The 14,125-nt window shown below is 37.2% G+C and overlaps 1 protein-coding gene across 1 annotated transcript in view; it reads left to right on the top strand.

The window, feature by feature from the left end:
* SLC39A8 (solute carrier family 39 member 8) overlaps positions 1–11,789 on the top strand; it is a 70,726-nt gene extending 58,937 nt beyond the window's left edge. Inside the window, exons 7-9 of the mRNA XM_057547346.1 lie at positions 7,634–7,841; positions 8,042–8,226; positions 10,320–11,789. Of these exons, the coding sequence (XP_057403329.1) occupies positions 7,634–7,841; positions 8,042–8,226; positions 10,320–10,469 (543 nt within the window). The 3' untranslated portion in view covers positions 10,470–11,789. The remainder of the gene's footprint in view (positions 1–7,633; positions 7,842–8,041; positions 8,227–10,319) is intronic.
* Positions 11,790–14,125: the final 2,336 nt, after the last annotated feature.

The raw sequence follows: 14,125 nt of genomic DNA, 5'->3' as shown, positions 1-14,125 counted from the left end.
AGAGGCGTAAGTAGTCCATTAGGGTAACTGTAAATACTTAATTAGTATATACTCTAAGTTCCATTGGCAAAATAGTAGCATAATTTCTTGAAAACCCCTCAGATTTCTCCTAAGTTATTTTTATCAGGACAGTAAAATGATATGGTCCCAACTGCAAATGAAAGACAATTATTTCAACTCCTAAATAGCTAAATAACTTCAATCACATCTCACAGAACGGATGGAGGGAAAGGAAACAATTTTCAAGCTTTCGGGAAATTATTATTTTCTCGTTAATGGTTATTTTCATTGGCAAAGAGAGTTTTGAAAATAGTTATGAGGTTTGTCTTGAAACCAAATGACTAGACTAAGTGCATTTGAATTATATTTGGTTATATGCATTAAAGATAAAATTAATTTCTCTTTTCTCATATGAAGTTTGATTTTGGTTATAGTGAGCTGAGACTGACTCTTCAGGGCTAGAGGAAGGACAAAGGAACCATCAGCTATAAAGTCCATTGAAATCTCTTGAAAATATAGCCATAAAAGCAAAGCCCATCGAAATTTTATATTTGTATAGTGCTGCCTTTAACTCTTTATATCTTTGTGTCTATTTAATCCTTTTCGTAAGTTTTTCTGTTCAAATATATATAATAGTATATAAAGAGTCTGTGAATGTTGTATGTGGAATGAGCATTTGACTTTGAATCAGTCGTGTCCTTTCCAGAAAGAGATGGCACTTTCAAGTAAGGATAAATAAAAAATAGAAAAAGAGCAGTTTACAAAGCTCTGGGCAAGTTGTGGGTGAACCACAGGGGAGAGTGCAGTAAACCTGGGGCTTGAAATGGTGGAGCTGTTAGCAATCTTATGTCCAAAGGGAAAGGGGAAAGAAGAAGCTACTAGAACTGGGAGGGAACTAATCTTGCACAGAAAGCCACTGTTCGGTGGAGCAGTGATCTTTAATTAGGGACATAGCCAGCCTAGGTTGCCCCTCAAGGAGGGAGCCTGGGGGATAAATTAAGCAAACATTGGGATGGACAATGAAAGATACCAAGTGACATTTATAGTCAGGTCTTCTTGCTCACTTTATTACTGAGACCATCCTCAGTGATAGCCTCTTATGAGATTTAATGGAATAGAATTGTCTTCATATTCTGTGCCTTTTACAAGAGGTCCATCTATGTATTTTTTCCAGATCTCTGCCACCAGTTTCCAATTTTGTTTTTTGAAAGTCTCTGATCACTTGGCCAACTCTTTTAGCACCCACCCATGAGTTAGTGTAGATGTATATCTCAGGCCATTACTTCTACACGAAGTTCAACACAACACTCAAAAGTTCTGCCCACTTGGAGGATTTATCTTTATTGTTTTATTTTAAGTTCATTGTGAGTAAGATTGTATAGCTGGTTGGTGCTGAAACACTCACTATTCACAGTTAACTGGCTATAGGAAATGCCCCATGTAGCTTTATTGTTGTTAAGGGAAAAGAGATGAAGTATTAGGTTTAGATTATGAGAGTCTGAATCAACTGCCATTGCCATCTGTGTCTTCAAGACTGGTGTGGGCTTGTACTTGTATATACAATTTAATGATGGAATGCTGGTGTGAACAGCTGATTTTATGGCTTGCTGGGAATGATCTCAGGGCCACTAGATGTTACATGGGCACAAGATAAGTCTCTAGAAGGACCTAGGAACAAGCAAGGAACTGCTTTTGAGATAAAGAATAGTTAATGGCAAAAGAGGTCATGGCTTTAACTTAACATCTTAAGGGTCTGCACTGTGATTCTCTGATCAGGGATTGCCAGAAGGCTCCTTTCAGCATCTCTGTCTGCCACAGATTATTCCAATTCCACTGGCTCTGCTGGGTCCTAAGAACCAACTGGCAGGAAAGCTTGCAATATAGCCTAGAGCTTGCAGAGTCCCTTCATGTTCTGGCCTTCATTGAAAATTGAAGCCCACCCATGGGTAATCAATGTCCCATTTCTCCATACTTTGAATATATGAAAAACCCAATTAAATTCCATTTTTGGGGGTCTGTTTTTTATGGCCACTTCCAGTACCAGTGATTCTATCAGGATCCCAATGGGAAACAGATGGACTACTCAGATTAGAATAATTTGAGGAAGATTTATTCATAAGGTGTGAGTGGGTTATAAGAGTAGTGCATGAACCAGGCACCAGTAATGGTAAAGTTGTTACCATCCCTGGGCCCAAAGGATGGCGAAGAAGGAGCAGTTACTAGAACCTGGGAAGAGAGTCATGGCCATACTCAGGGTCATCTAGGTTTTCTCCTGTGTTATCGTCTAGGAGTTTTAGAGTTTTGCATTTGCATTTAGGTCTATGATCCATTTTGAGTTCATTTTTGTGAAGGGTGTCAAGCCTGTGTCTAGGTTCTTTTTTTTTTTTTTTTTTTTCATGTGGATGTTCACTTCTTCCAGTACTATTTGTTGAAAAGACTGTCTTTCTCCATTGTATTGCTTTTGCTTCTTTGTCAAAGATAAGTTGACCTTATTTATATGAGTCTACTTCTGGGCTCTCTATTCTGTTCCATTGATCTGTTTGTCTACTCTTTCATCAGCACCACACCATCTTGATTACTGTAGGTTTATAGTAAGTCTGGAAGTCAGATAGTGTCAGTTCTCCAAATTCGTTTCTTTCCTTCAATGTTGTGTTAGCTATTCTAGGTATTTTGCTTTTTCATATAAACTTTAGAATCACAAAATATCCACAAAATAACTTGCTGGGATTTTGACTGGGATTGTACTGAATCTATAGATCAAATTGGGAAGGACTGACATCTTGACAATTCTATGTCGAGTCCTCTAATGCATGAACAGAAGAGTTTTTCTTTGGTTTCTTTCATTATAGTTTTGTGCTTTTCCTCATATATCTTCCACATATTTTGTTAGATTTATACCTAAGTATTTCACTTTTAGGGGGTGCTGATGTAAATGGTATTATGATTTTAATTTCAGATTCCACTTGTTCATTGCTGGTATATTGGAAAGCAACTATTATATATTAACCTGTGTCCTGCAACCTTGCTATACTTGCTTATTATATTCTAGGAGCTTTTTGTTTTTGATTCTTTTGCATTTTCTACATAGACATATGCCAACGAAAACAGTTTTATTTATTTCTTCCCTATGTGTGTATACCTTTTATTTCCTTTCCTTGTCTTACGTTAGCTAGGACCCAAGTAACTTTCCAAATGGCACAGAGCTGTTAACTAGCAGAGCCATTACTTAATCTCACACCCATTTTGTGCCAAAGCCCGTACCCTTTAATCATTAAGCTAACTTGCATTCAGTGCCCCTTATTTAACTCTCACCTCTCTTTATTTGCAGCCTCTTAAAATAATATTTTATTGTTTTTATTTATATTACATTAACTTCTGTTTTATGGGCATAGATTTTATGTTCCTTTGCATACAATTGTCAGCTTTTGTTTATTTATGCTTCCTTTTGCCATTTTTGTTATGTTTTTTGAAGTGTTTCTACTTTCCTTTTTGACTTTTTTTTTTTTTTTTAACCACAGTTCTTGCTCTGCAAAATTCTTTCAGCATGGGATGTAGAATTTGAAATTTAACTTTCACCAGCAGTGGTTGCTCGCTTTTACCTTCTTATCAATAAAACATATAGGCAGTAAACCACAAAAAAATTTTTATTAATCATGACTCACCTTGCCTCCTCCAATGCATAGTGAGGTCTGACAGTGCTCATGTCATTAACTTAACAAAAAAAGTCTCACTTAGTGGGACAATACACCCTCTTTTTAATGCAGACCAAACCTGCCAGGCAGCTTGCTTCTCCAGCTTTACCTTGTTCGCTGATGATAACTCCTGAGTCATCACAGGTTCACTTTTCCCTCTCGTGAGGTTCTCACCCCATGGCTTTAATGTTTTGTTTTCTGAGTATTGAAATAATATATAATAAGTGCAAAGAAAAAAAAATCCAGAACATCCATGAAAGATAAAAGAAAAAACCCAAGGATTATCCACAGTATTATCTCCTACGGAGAACCATGATTAGCATTTTTGTATATATCTTTCCAAGTATGTTTGCGCTTAGACCATCATGAAATTATAATAATAATTTTTACAAAAAGGTGCCCACTAGACATGTTATATATATATATATATAAACCTCAATGCTCTGTTTTGGACATCTTTACATGTGGAAAAATAAAATATTCGTCATCTCCACTACTCTGCATAGTATTTCACTGCAGGTGTAAGCCATATTTATATGATCTGTGTCCTATGCAGGATAGCTAAGTTCTTTCTTTTTCTTTCCTCATCTTCCTCCTCCTTCTTGTTCTTCTTCACCTTCTCCTTTTCCTCATCCTTCTTATCTTCCTCTTTTGATTTCTCTTCCTTTTCCTCCCAACTCATGCCACTCCTCCTCTCCTTGTGTTCCTTTTTGGTCTTCTTCCTCCTTGCTTAAACTTAGACTGTTCTGCAATAAGCATACTTGCTTTCTTCATTTTGATTTCTTAGTACTTTTTTTTCTTTTACTTTCTGCTTCTTCCCCTCCATACTTACGTTGGGATTCTACTCAGTGTCCCCTCTCCTCTCATAACTTTGTTCCATGCTATTCTTTCCCCCCCATTCTGATTAGTCTGCACTTTGTTTTGACTTTCATTTTCATTAATTATTAAGGTGAGCAATGTTAAGAGCCTTGCTGATGATTACACAGTAGTTCTTGTCAGAGCCGAGCGAGAACTTGGTTCTCCTGGACCATCTAGTGATGGTCTTTTCACTAGATTGAGTTGCTTTATCATGGCTGAGGTTAGAAAGAGCCTCACATTTAGTATATAAGTCAAACAAGGAAGAAAGCAAGCAAGAAACAACAGCAAAGAAAAATAAAAAATAAAGGGAAAGAGAAGAATACTCCCTGATTTAACTAAAGGGACTTGACTTAATTGTCTCTCTGCTCAGTGACTTTGTTCCAGGTGAGTTAAAAAAGTACTGTTTGTGAATGTTTGCCTCTTTCATTTGTTCTAAGACTATTAAAAATGTATAACTGTTAACCTACCCAACAGTGTCACTTGAGACCTAAGTTTATAAGGCTAAAAGGAAGCATAATAAATAGAGTGAATAATATCTGTAATCAGAGGTAAGAGAACCATGCCTGATATATTAATTTAATTTCTTTTTCAGAATTAAAGGAGTTTGTGTACAGACTCTGTACAAAATATCAGGTAGTCAAGACTTGGTCTTATAATCTTTCCCCTAAATCATCACAAGTAAATAAGGAAATTATAAATATGTGATTAGGTAAACCAAGTTGGAAGAGGAAAACAACTGGTCTTATTAAATGTATCTTGGCAGTAGGTTTTTGCAAAGCCAAGGTCACTTCCTCTGTGGGTTTTTCTCATGACTGCCTTTGTTTCTCTTTTGGCAGTAATTGCTTCCTGATCCGGAGCATTTCTTATCCAACCTACCCATTTGACATGAACTAAGTCACTGTTGTTTATTATATTGTGCATTTAAGATATATCAATTATTAAATTAATTAAACAGGGAGGCAATTAGGCTGAGGTGGCTCTAATGTCATATATAAACAATCCAAAATCTAAGCCTGTAAATGCCTCAGTGTTACAAAATCAAAACCTAAGGACAATCCATCGCAAACAGCCATCTAGGCTTTAAGGTGTAGCCAGTCAATAATTTCCTTGCTCTGCTTCCGTCTTTTCTCGGTAAAAGTGTCTCCCTGCGCCTGTCTATGGAATGCTCCTAACCACTTCTGGTTTGACACTGACAGATTGGAATCCATTCTTGCTCACATAAGATCTTAAATTTTTTAATTTGCCTCAGTTTATGTTTTAACACTATACAGTAAAAAGACCACATTTTAAAACCAGATGGAATTCTTTTTATGCTGATGAGAATTGCCTTTTAAAGTAAAAGGAGATTAAATACTTATTCCAACGTTGCTTCAGGTGTTTTTGAGAGAAAGGGGTATTCTCCTTGCAAATTGCCTTCAGACTTTACCACAAACAAGAGATGTTCCCTACCTCCCCACTATAAGTTTGGAGTAGTAGAACAGTTACCAGAAAAAGCACACGTCTTTCTTTTGTATCGCTAGTAAGTTCACCAGCCTTTCTTTGTTTTAGTGTCCTCAACCATAAAATGATGGATAATAGCAGTACTTAACTCATAGAATGGTTCTAAAGGAATTAAATATCTAAATCGCTTAGTACAGTGCCTGGCACATAATAAACACCATATGCCTTTGCTATTACTGTTTCTACCACTACTAACAGCTAGCAACTACTACTAACAATCCTCCCTCCTTTCATATTAATTTAAGAATTTATTGGCTCCAAATGACTTTTGGCTGTGTCTACAAACAAAAAACATCCCTCAAAGCTGAAGATTTGCCACTAATGAAACAGTGAAAAGATGTGTGGCAGGATCTACCTTCAATTCTGAAAGGAGGTCCCCAAAGTGTTTTGAGCAATGAAGTCACGTCAGAGTACACGCACAACCGCGCAGATGATTGGTCTGAAGGAAGCCCCTTTTCAGCTGATATATGTTGCACATTTTTAAAAGAGTCAGTCGTATACTTTACATCTTGTTTCTCCAAGATAAATACGCTTCTCGAAGATAGAAGCTTTATTTCCCACTTCTGTGCACTTCCCATAGCATCCAGCACACTGTTGTACAATTGCAGGTGTTCAATAAATATGTTGATTAGCTGCTGAGGTAGAGTTGCAGGAAGGAGAATTAGGAATAAAATGTTCTCCAGTTAATTGCAAATTACTTCCCTGCTTAAAAATGAATTTGCCTTTTATTATCTTTTTCCACAGTTTCTGGAAAATGCTTCAGTTGGCATTTGTCATTTGATTTTATACAATTTTGTAAATTTGATGGAAATTTAAATTCTTGCAAAGGGTCTGTTGTAGGGTTTTCTATTTTTATTATTGTTTCAAAGTGGAAAGAAGTGTTGTGTAAAAGCAAGCGTGTTCCAATCACACTTCATGGAATTTGTTAAGAGAATCATTGAAATTTAGAGCTTGTAGGGACCACGTTGTTACAGCCTAAACACGCAGCACACTACCTGAATACCGTGGAAACTTAATAAGTCGTTGAAAAATAAATGAGCCATTGAGTACACTCTCTTCACTTCACAATTGAAGAAACTGAGGCCCAGATTCCTTGCCCACAGTCACACAGTGGCATAAGATAGATTAAAATAAATGTTCCTTGATATCATCATGCTTTAAATGTGGATCTCACGTTTAAATTGTGACATGGAAGAGACTTTAAATTTAGTCTTTGACAAACTTCTTTTACTTTAAAGAATGTGAATAAATCAAATTCTTGGTTAATATCAGTTACACTTTAGGAAGGCAGTAGTAAGAATCTGTTCATACAAGTCGAAAGGATTGTTTGAAGGGGAAAGCAAAGCGAAATGTTTTTTAAGTGGTTTGTTCAAGGCCTGTCAATCTCTTCCTTTCCTTTCTCCCTCCCATAAGTTTTTTTCCCTCTGTTTTATATAATTAGGGGTTCCTATCTACTATGAAAGACTTTTCTGGTGGAAACATTTGTCTCTCTCAACACGTTAACACATCCACTTCTGTGTATCGTTTAGACTTTCAAGAAATATTGGTGGTATCCTGTTGACTGATTTTCTGTTCTTTTACAGGATGCAAACAAAGAGTCAAGCTCATGTACCTGTTTGAAGGGGCCGAAGCTCTCAGAAATAGGGACCATTGCTTGGATGATAACACTTAGTGATGCCCTCCACAATTTCATCGACGGCCTGGCCATCGGGGCCTCCTGCACCTTGTCTCTTCTGCAGGGACTCAGCACTTCCATCGCCATCCTGTGCGAGGAGTTCCCTCATGAGTTAGGTAAGGGACTCTGCTCTTGTTCTCCAAGTCCGGTGCTTCTTGGTTTCAGGGGAGGGAGACGTTTCAGGTGACACACTCTTAAAAATCCTGCTGACGCCTCAAAAAGACGGAGCCCTTTTTTAGACAATGATGATTTTCTTTTATTTCATCCCCAAATAAGAAAGTAACCCTACTCACTTGATATGTTCTTCTTCTTTTAGGGGACTTTGTGATCCTACTCAATGCAGGAATGAGTACTCGACAAGCCTTGTTATTCAATTTCCTTTCTGCGTGTTCCTGCTATGTTGGGCTAGCTTTTGGCATCTTGGTGGGCAATAATTTTGCTCCAAATATTATATTTGCCCTTGCTGGAGGCATGTTCCTCTATATTTCTCTGGCGGATATGGTAAGAAATTTTAAGATTTTTATCTTGTTTTAACTTAAATTTGGAATGACACTTCTGGGTTATGAATTGACTAATAAGGGTGACCTTTTGCTTTCCACAGTGTGGAAGGCCTTTCTGTTGTAGTTTAAAATAGTCCCAGTCCAACAGATAACTCTTTTTCAGTAGTTTGTGGTAATAGTGATTTGAAAGTGATTCTCATTGATTGTTTGATCTAGGATCTCATTGACAGAGGATGAAATGACTTCTTATTTTTGCTGAAGGAGAGATATCTTCCCAGGTGTTTTGCCTTGTGGGTAAAGCTTGTATTCTATAGTATGTCTCCATAGGACTTTTCTCTTTTCTTTTGTGAGGATGTCACATTCAGAAGGGAATAACTTGTTAAAGTAAATAGCATTTTGTTATTTCAAAGTTCTGAACAGTGAGAGCCTTTTGAGTTAAACTAAAACTGGTAAATTAAAATTGAACGGTATTTACTTGGGACGGTATATATTTGTATCTATGTTTATGTCTATGCTGTGTCTGTCTTTATGTCTGTGTGTGTGTAAGAGAGAGAATACCAATGGTCCTGTGCATTTTCAAATAAATCATGGACAGCTTTCTAGAAAATGAAAATGTGCTAAGTGGATGCAACTCAAGGAATGTTTTTTTTTTGCATTTGGAACTGAGGATGTATTACATACATAATTTAATAATTTAATTTCCTTCATCTGCATTCTTAGTTCCAAATGATAACTGTCTAGCTCTGTTCATTGTTCTGTGCAGGCCCTTATAAGTGCAAGGATTTCATCTCTTAGAACCATCACTGCATTTATGTTTTTCTTCACAGAATTAATGCCTCATAGCATATTTTATGCTAGGTCATCACTTCTCCTTTCCGTAATGTAAGAACAGAATCTATTAGAGTTATTCAATTTAAAGAAATAATACTAATAAATGATGCTGTATATACTTACTTGCTTTTTTCAGAAAGCATACTTGCTTCTTTCAGAACAGTTTCCTAAATTTCATCCATTTTATCCCAGTAAGTTTTCTGAAATCAGGCAGGTGGATTGACAGTGGATTCCGGAGACCTCTTGGATGCTTTGGTGCAATGCACCACTGTATGTATAGCAAATCACTTTGAAAAATGTTTTGAAACGATGGCATTTACAGATTGCCTCATGAAGCCTTTTCAGTAGAAGTTGTATGCTGAGAAAGGATAGCTTTTAAGTACAGAACTTGGGGTTTTAATTGCTTTCACTGCAATAAGATTGTTACAGTCTTCATTTCAAGAACAGAGCACAGTTTATTTAAAAACCTTATGATTTTGCGAGGGACAGAACAAGCAAAAGGAAGCAAATTGAAGAGAACAGGAATTAAATATATAGTGATTTCTAAAAATGTATTGAATCAGCTACTATTGATTGATATTTTTGTATCAGGCTTGGAAATTGTGGACCCTGGAGGGAGCAAAAAGGCACAGTCCCCGTGTTCCTGGGGCTTCTGTCTACAAAGAGGGGAACCTGAAATTCAACAAACAAACAAAATTACACACATGATTACATAATTACAAATAAAAAAACTGTGAAATGAAAGGAAAAACAATATATATGATGAAAGATGATAATAAGGGAACCTAAATTAGGAGGGCCTAAGAGAAGCCTTCCGAGGAAAGTATAATTTAAGCTGAAACCTCAAAAATTTAGCTCATTGAAAATTTTGAGGGAAAAGAGTTCAGATAGAGGTTTTGGTGGGTGTGAAGATTTTGAGGATGGAAAGAGGCTAGATGCATTTGCGGTCCTAAAAGAATGGTGTGGATGGAGCAGAGAGAGCAAAGAAGAGAGCTGGGGCGGGGGAGAGAGAGAGAGAGAGACATAAAATGAGGTAAATCCCATCCCACTGTATTGACTCACTTGGGGAACACTATTTTCGTACTTTTCTTCTTGTTGATGTCTAGTAGGGCTGGATATCACTGTTATGCTCTTTATACTAAAACATGTAAACAACTCAGAGAAATGCTCATCCCCTCCCACCTCCACAGGAATCTGTAAGTGACAGTTTTATGTTCTCCCACAAGATGGCAACAGTTATCTAACAATATATCTTTCCTCTAGTTTCCAGAGATGAATGATATGCTGAGAGAAAAGGTAACTGGAAGAAAAACCGATTTCACCTTCTTCATGATTCAGAATGCTGGAATGTTAACTGGATTCACAGCCATTCTGCTCATTACTATGTATGCAGGAGAAATTGAATTGGAGTAACTGGAAGTGAAAGATGGTGTTGTTAACGAAGGCATTTAATAAATAAAACAGCTCCTATTTAGTTAAAAGATAATTTTGTTTTCAGCTGTAGGTCAAGAAAACTGACTGTTGGTTTTCTGATCTGTGAAATAGGCCATTATTTGTTGCTAAAAATCCTTCAAAAAGCTTTTCAGTTCCAGCCTGAGAAGCCTGATAACATGAGATATTTGTTAAATACTCACTTCTTTTATGTTTCATGCACACTAAAAATCATCACAGAGCAAGAACCAACTCATTCTATAATCATTTTGACACCGAGACTTGGAGAAAAATACAGACTAGGCCGTATAAGCCTTTGAACCTCTATGGTTGTATCAAATGTTCAAGTAGTTTCAGAGTGGTTTTCTTTGAATTAATTTGTTTTAGTGCTTTCACAAGCAAGTACACAGATACAAATAATTCCAAGGCCTTTGTGAACCCAGGAGAGAAAGATTGCTCATAGCTTTTGTTTTGTTTTCTATTTCAGTTAGGGACTTCTAGGATTATTTTGAAAACCATCCTGAAATAATATGAATTATGAAATCAGTAAAGTTTTGTTAGCCCTACTAAGTCCAGACTCAGTGTAAACTCCACCAGATTCCGTAAAAAGCCAGAATTGCTTTCTTATGACTTATGTTGTGGTTGTACCATGGCAAATGGCAGAATGGTACGTAAAGCTGGTGACAACAATGTTTCGGTATCCAATGTGTTTGCTTGTGAAGGTGAAGAAAATGTTGGTTTATAGAAAGAAATTGAATGTAATTTTAAGCAATTTACTTTTAAAGATGAACACAACTATTTAGCAGAGGATATTTTAAGTAAATGCAAAATAACAGCTGGACGGCTGTATGCCAAAGACTGACTGGCTAGGAAATATATGTTCCTTATGGATGATTGAGAGACATTCAGAAAATACTTCTTTTGTGTTCAGCCTACATTTTTCCTATATTGTATACCTTGCAAAATAATTCCACACACCATGGTTATTTTTCTACCCTTTATAAAAGATAGAGCCTGTTTATTCATTTAGCAGATACAAAAAGTTGGTCTATAATTGAACATCCTAACCCCAATTCACACTCCCAAGTCGTTTAAGGAAAGATGATTTGTCAGTGAGGAAAATGATTGAAAGAAGCCAACAATGATCTCAGGAATTATATTTTTCTACAGACCATAAAATGATGTCACATAGCAATAATGCAGATGGGATGAATATTTAACATGTATGTTAATGTACATTTCACTCTATGACTGACAATTAAAGAATATTGTTTGACCAAACAGTAAACACCTTTGAATCCATGTATTGTGTCATTCATTATTCATTTTAATATGTATTTTTTGTGTGACTTCCATGTACTCGGTATTATGAGGGAGAGAAATAGCTATGTTTATTTCAAAGATATTCAGCAAATAAATACTGTAAAGATTAATCATTGTTCATTAAAATCAGTAAACAGAGAATCTATTTTTATCATTTCACCTGTTTACATTCAATCTTAAGAAATAATCTTTACCTCTTTAAAGCACAGATTGTATGTCTGGGTTAAGAAGCTATTTACAACATGGTATTAAAACAAGATAGTTTAACAACTCTCATTTGGTGTAGATCAGCGTATATGTGGACTGTCTGGGTGCTTCATGTTACTTTCTCCATGTATTGATCTTTTGGCCATTTTCCTCAACTCTGAGGAGAACAGAGGCAATAGGGTATGAAGACCCAAAAAGCAAAACAGAAAATTGCTACTTATTAGAGGCTATGGTTCCAGGTAGAAGGTAGGATATGGGAAGCCATGCTTAAATTTAAATTATCCTAGATAACAAAATGTAAACCTATCAGTCAACATACCTTATCCTGAGACATTCATTATACCAGTTGAATATTCTATAATTTCAGGCTTTAAAGATGCTAGTATGGCAAACCAAAAATGATTTCAATGCGTTATATGGGCGTGTATACTTTTATTTTTGCATTGTTGAACTTTATAACAGTGATTACTAATTTGGCATTTTTTGAGTACTGAATCAGGCCCTGTCTTAGTCTGTTTAGGCTGCTATAGCAAAATACCACAGACTGAATAGGTTATAAACAACCGAAATACATTTCTTACAGTTCTGGAGGCTGGAAGTCTAAGCTCAAGGCACAGGCAGATTTGGTGTCTGGTTTGTAGATGGCGCCTTCTTGCTGTGTGCTCAGGTGGTGGAAGGGCAAGGGATCTCTCTGGAGCCTCTTTTATAAGAGCACTAATCCCATTCATGAGGGCTCCACCCTTGTGATCTAAGTATTTCCCAAAGCCCTTACCTCCTAATATCATCATCTTTGGGGGGTTAGGATTTCAACATATGAGTTTTGGGGGGATGTAAACATTCAGACCATAGGAGACCTCTATTACCATACTCATGTGGAGTAACAACCAACCCGAAGAATCTGAAGACCCCAGGCTCACAGCGACAGGTTACTGTCATGCTCACGGGTCTGATGAGCAGATCCAGCCTGGGCTCTGCTGGGTCGCTCCACTTCAGGCTGTGGGTCATCTAGGTTGGGCCAGTGTAGTAAGAGGTGCTGCAGAGTCAAGTGGCAAATAGACATGCAATTCTAACGCAGGAGGAGAGTGAAGAGTGCAAATGGGTTCAATCTACCCTATGTAGATTTATTATTTCATTTTCCTTAGAAAATATCTAATACAAATTCACCCAAAGTTTCCAGAACTACTTTCATGTTTGAACTTAGTATTTAATACCAATTTCTTTTTATGAGAATATTATTTTCTTTTCCTTACCAGTGTAAGTTATTGTGTGTAGATGTATGGATGTCACACTGGTTTGCTCTGTCAGGATAATCTGTGTTTCTTCAGTTTGCAAGTCTGACCCTGCAAGGTTCACTTCTATAGCAGTTGCTTAGCGGTGCCAACGTGAGAGTCCAGTTGTATAATAGCCCCTGAATAGCATTTCATAATGACTTCTAGATGTTTAGTATTTCCAACCTACCAACCCAACATCTAAGAGGGTTTCTTTACCTAGGAGCTTAAATTTTTTTTTTTTTAAATTAATTTATTTTTATTTTTGGCTGTGTTGGGTCTTCGTTTCTGTGCGTGGGCTTTCTCTAGTTGTGGGAAGCGGGGGCCACTCTTCATCGCGGTGCGCGGGCCTTTCTCTATCGCGGCCCCTCCCGTCGCGGGGCACAGGCTCCAGACGCGCAGGCTCAGTAATTGTGGCTCACGGGCCTAGTTGCTCCGCGGCATGTGGGATCCTCCCAGACCAGGGCTCGAACCCGTGTCCCCTGCATTAGCAAGCAGATTCTCAACCACCGCGCCACCAGGGAAGCCCGGAGCTTAAATTTTTGAAAAATGAATTAATTGCAAAGAACCAAAGAACACTCTGATTTACCAGGTAATTAGTGTAGGTGCATTAACAGAACTAATTATTGATGGTCTGTGCCAGGGGAACATTAACTACCAATCTGTCCTCCATGCTCTGATTGGCATTGTCTTCACTTTGGTTCTTAGCAGTAGGCTACCATGATTTCCAGACTCCCTCTGTTTTATTTAAGGTCCATCACAGTACAAGAGGTTGACAATACAGATGTTCTAACTCTGTGATAAATAAATTCCTTAGCACTGATGTTGCTACATCTGCTT

The sequence above is a fragment of the Balaenoptera acutorostrata genome, chromosome 5, assembly GCF_949987535.1.
Source record: "Balaenoptera acutorostrata chromosome 5, mBalAcu1.1, whole genome shotgun sequence".
Lineage (NCBI taxonomy): Eukaryota > Metazoa > Chordata > Mammalia > Artiodactyla > Balaenopteridae > Balaenoptera > Balaenoptera acutorostrata.
The sequence above is the reverse complement of the archived record's forward strand: the minus strand, read 5'-3'. Positions and strand labels throughout refer to the sequence as shown.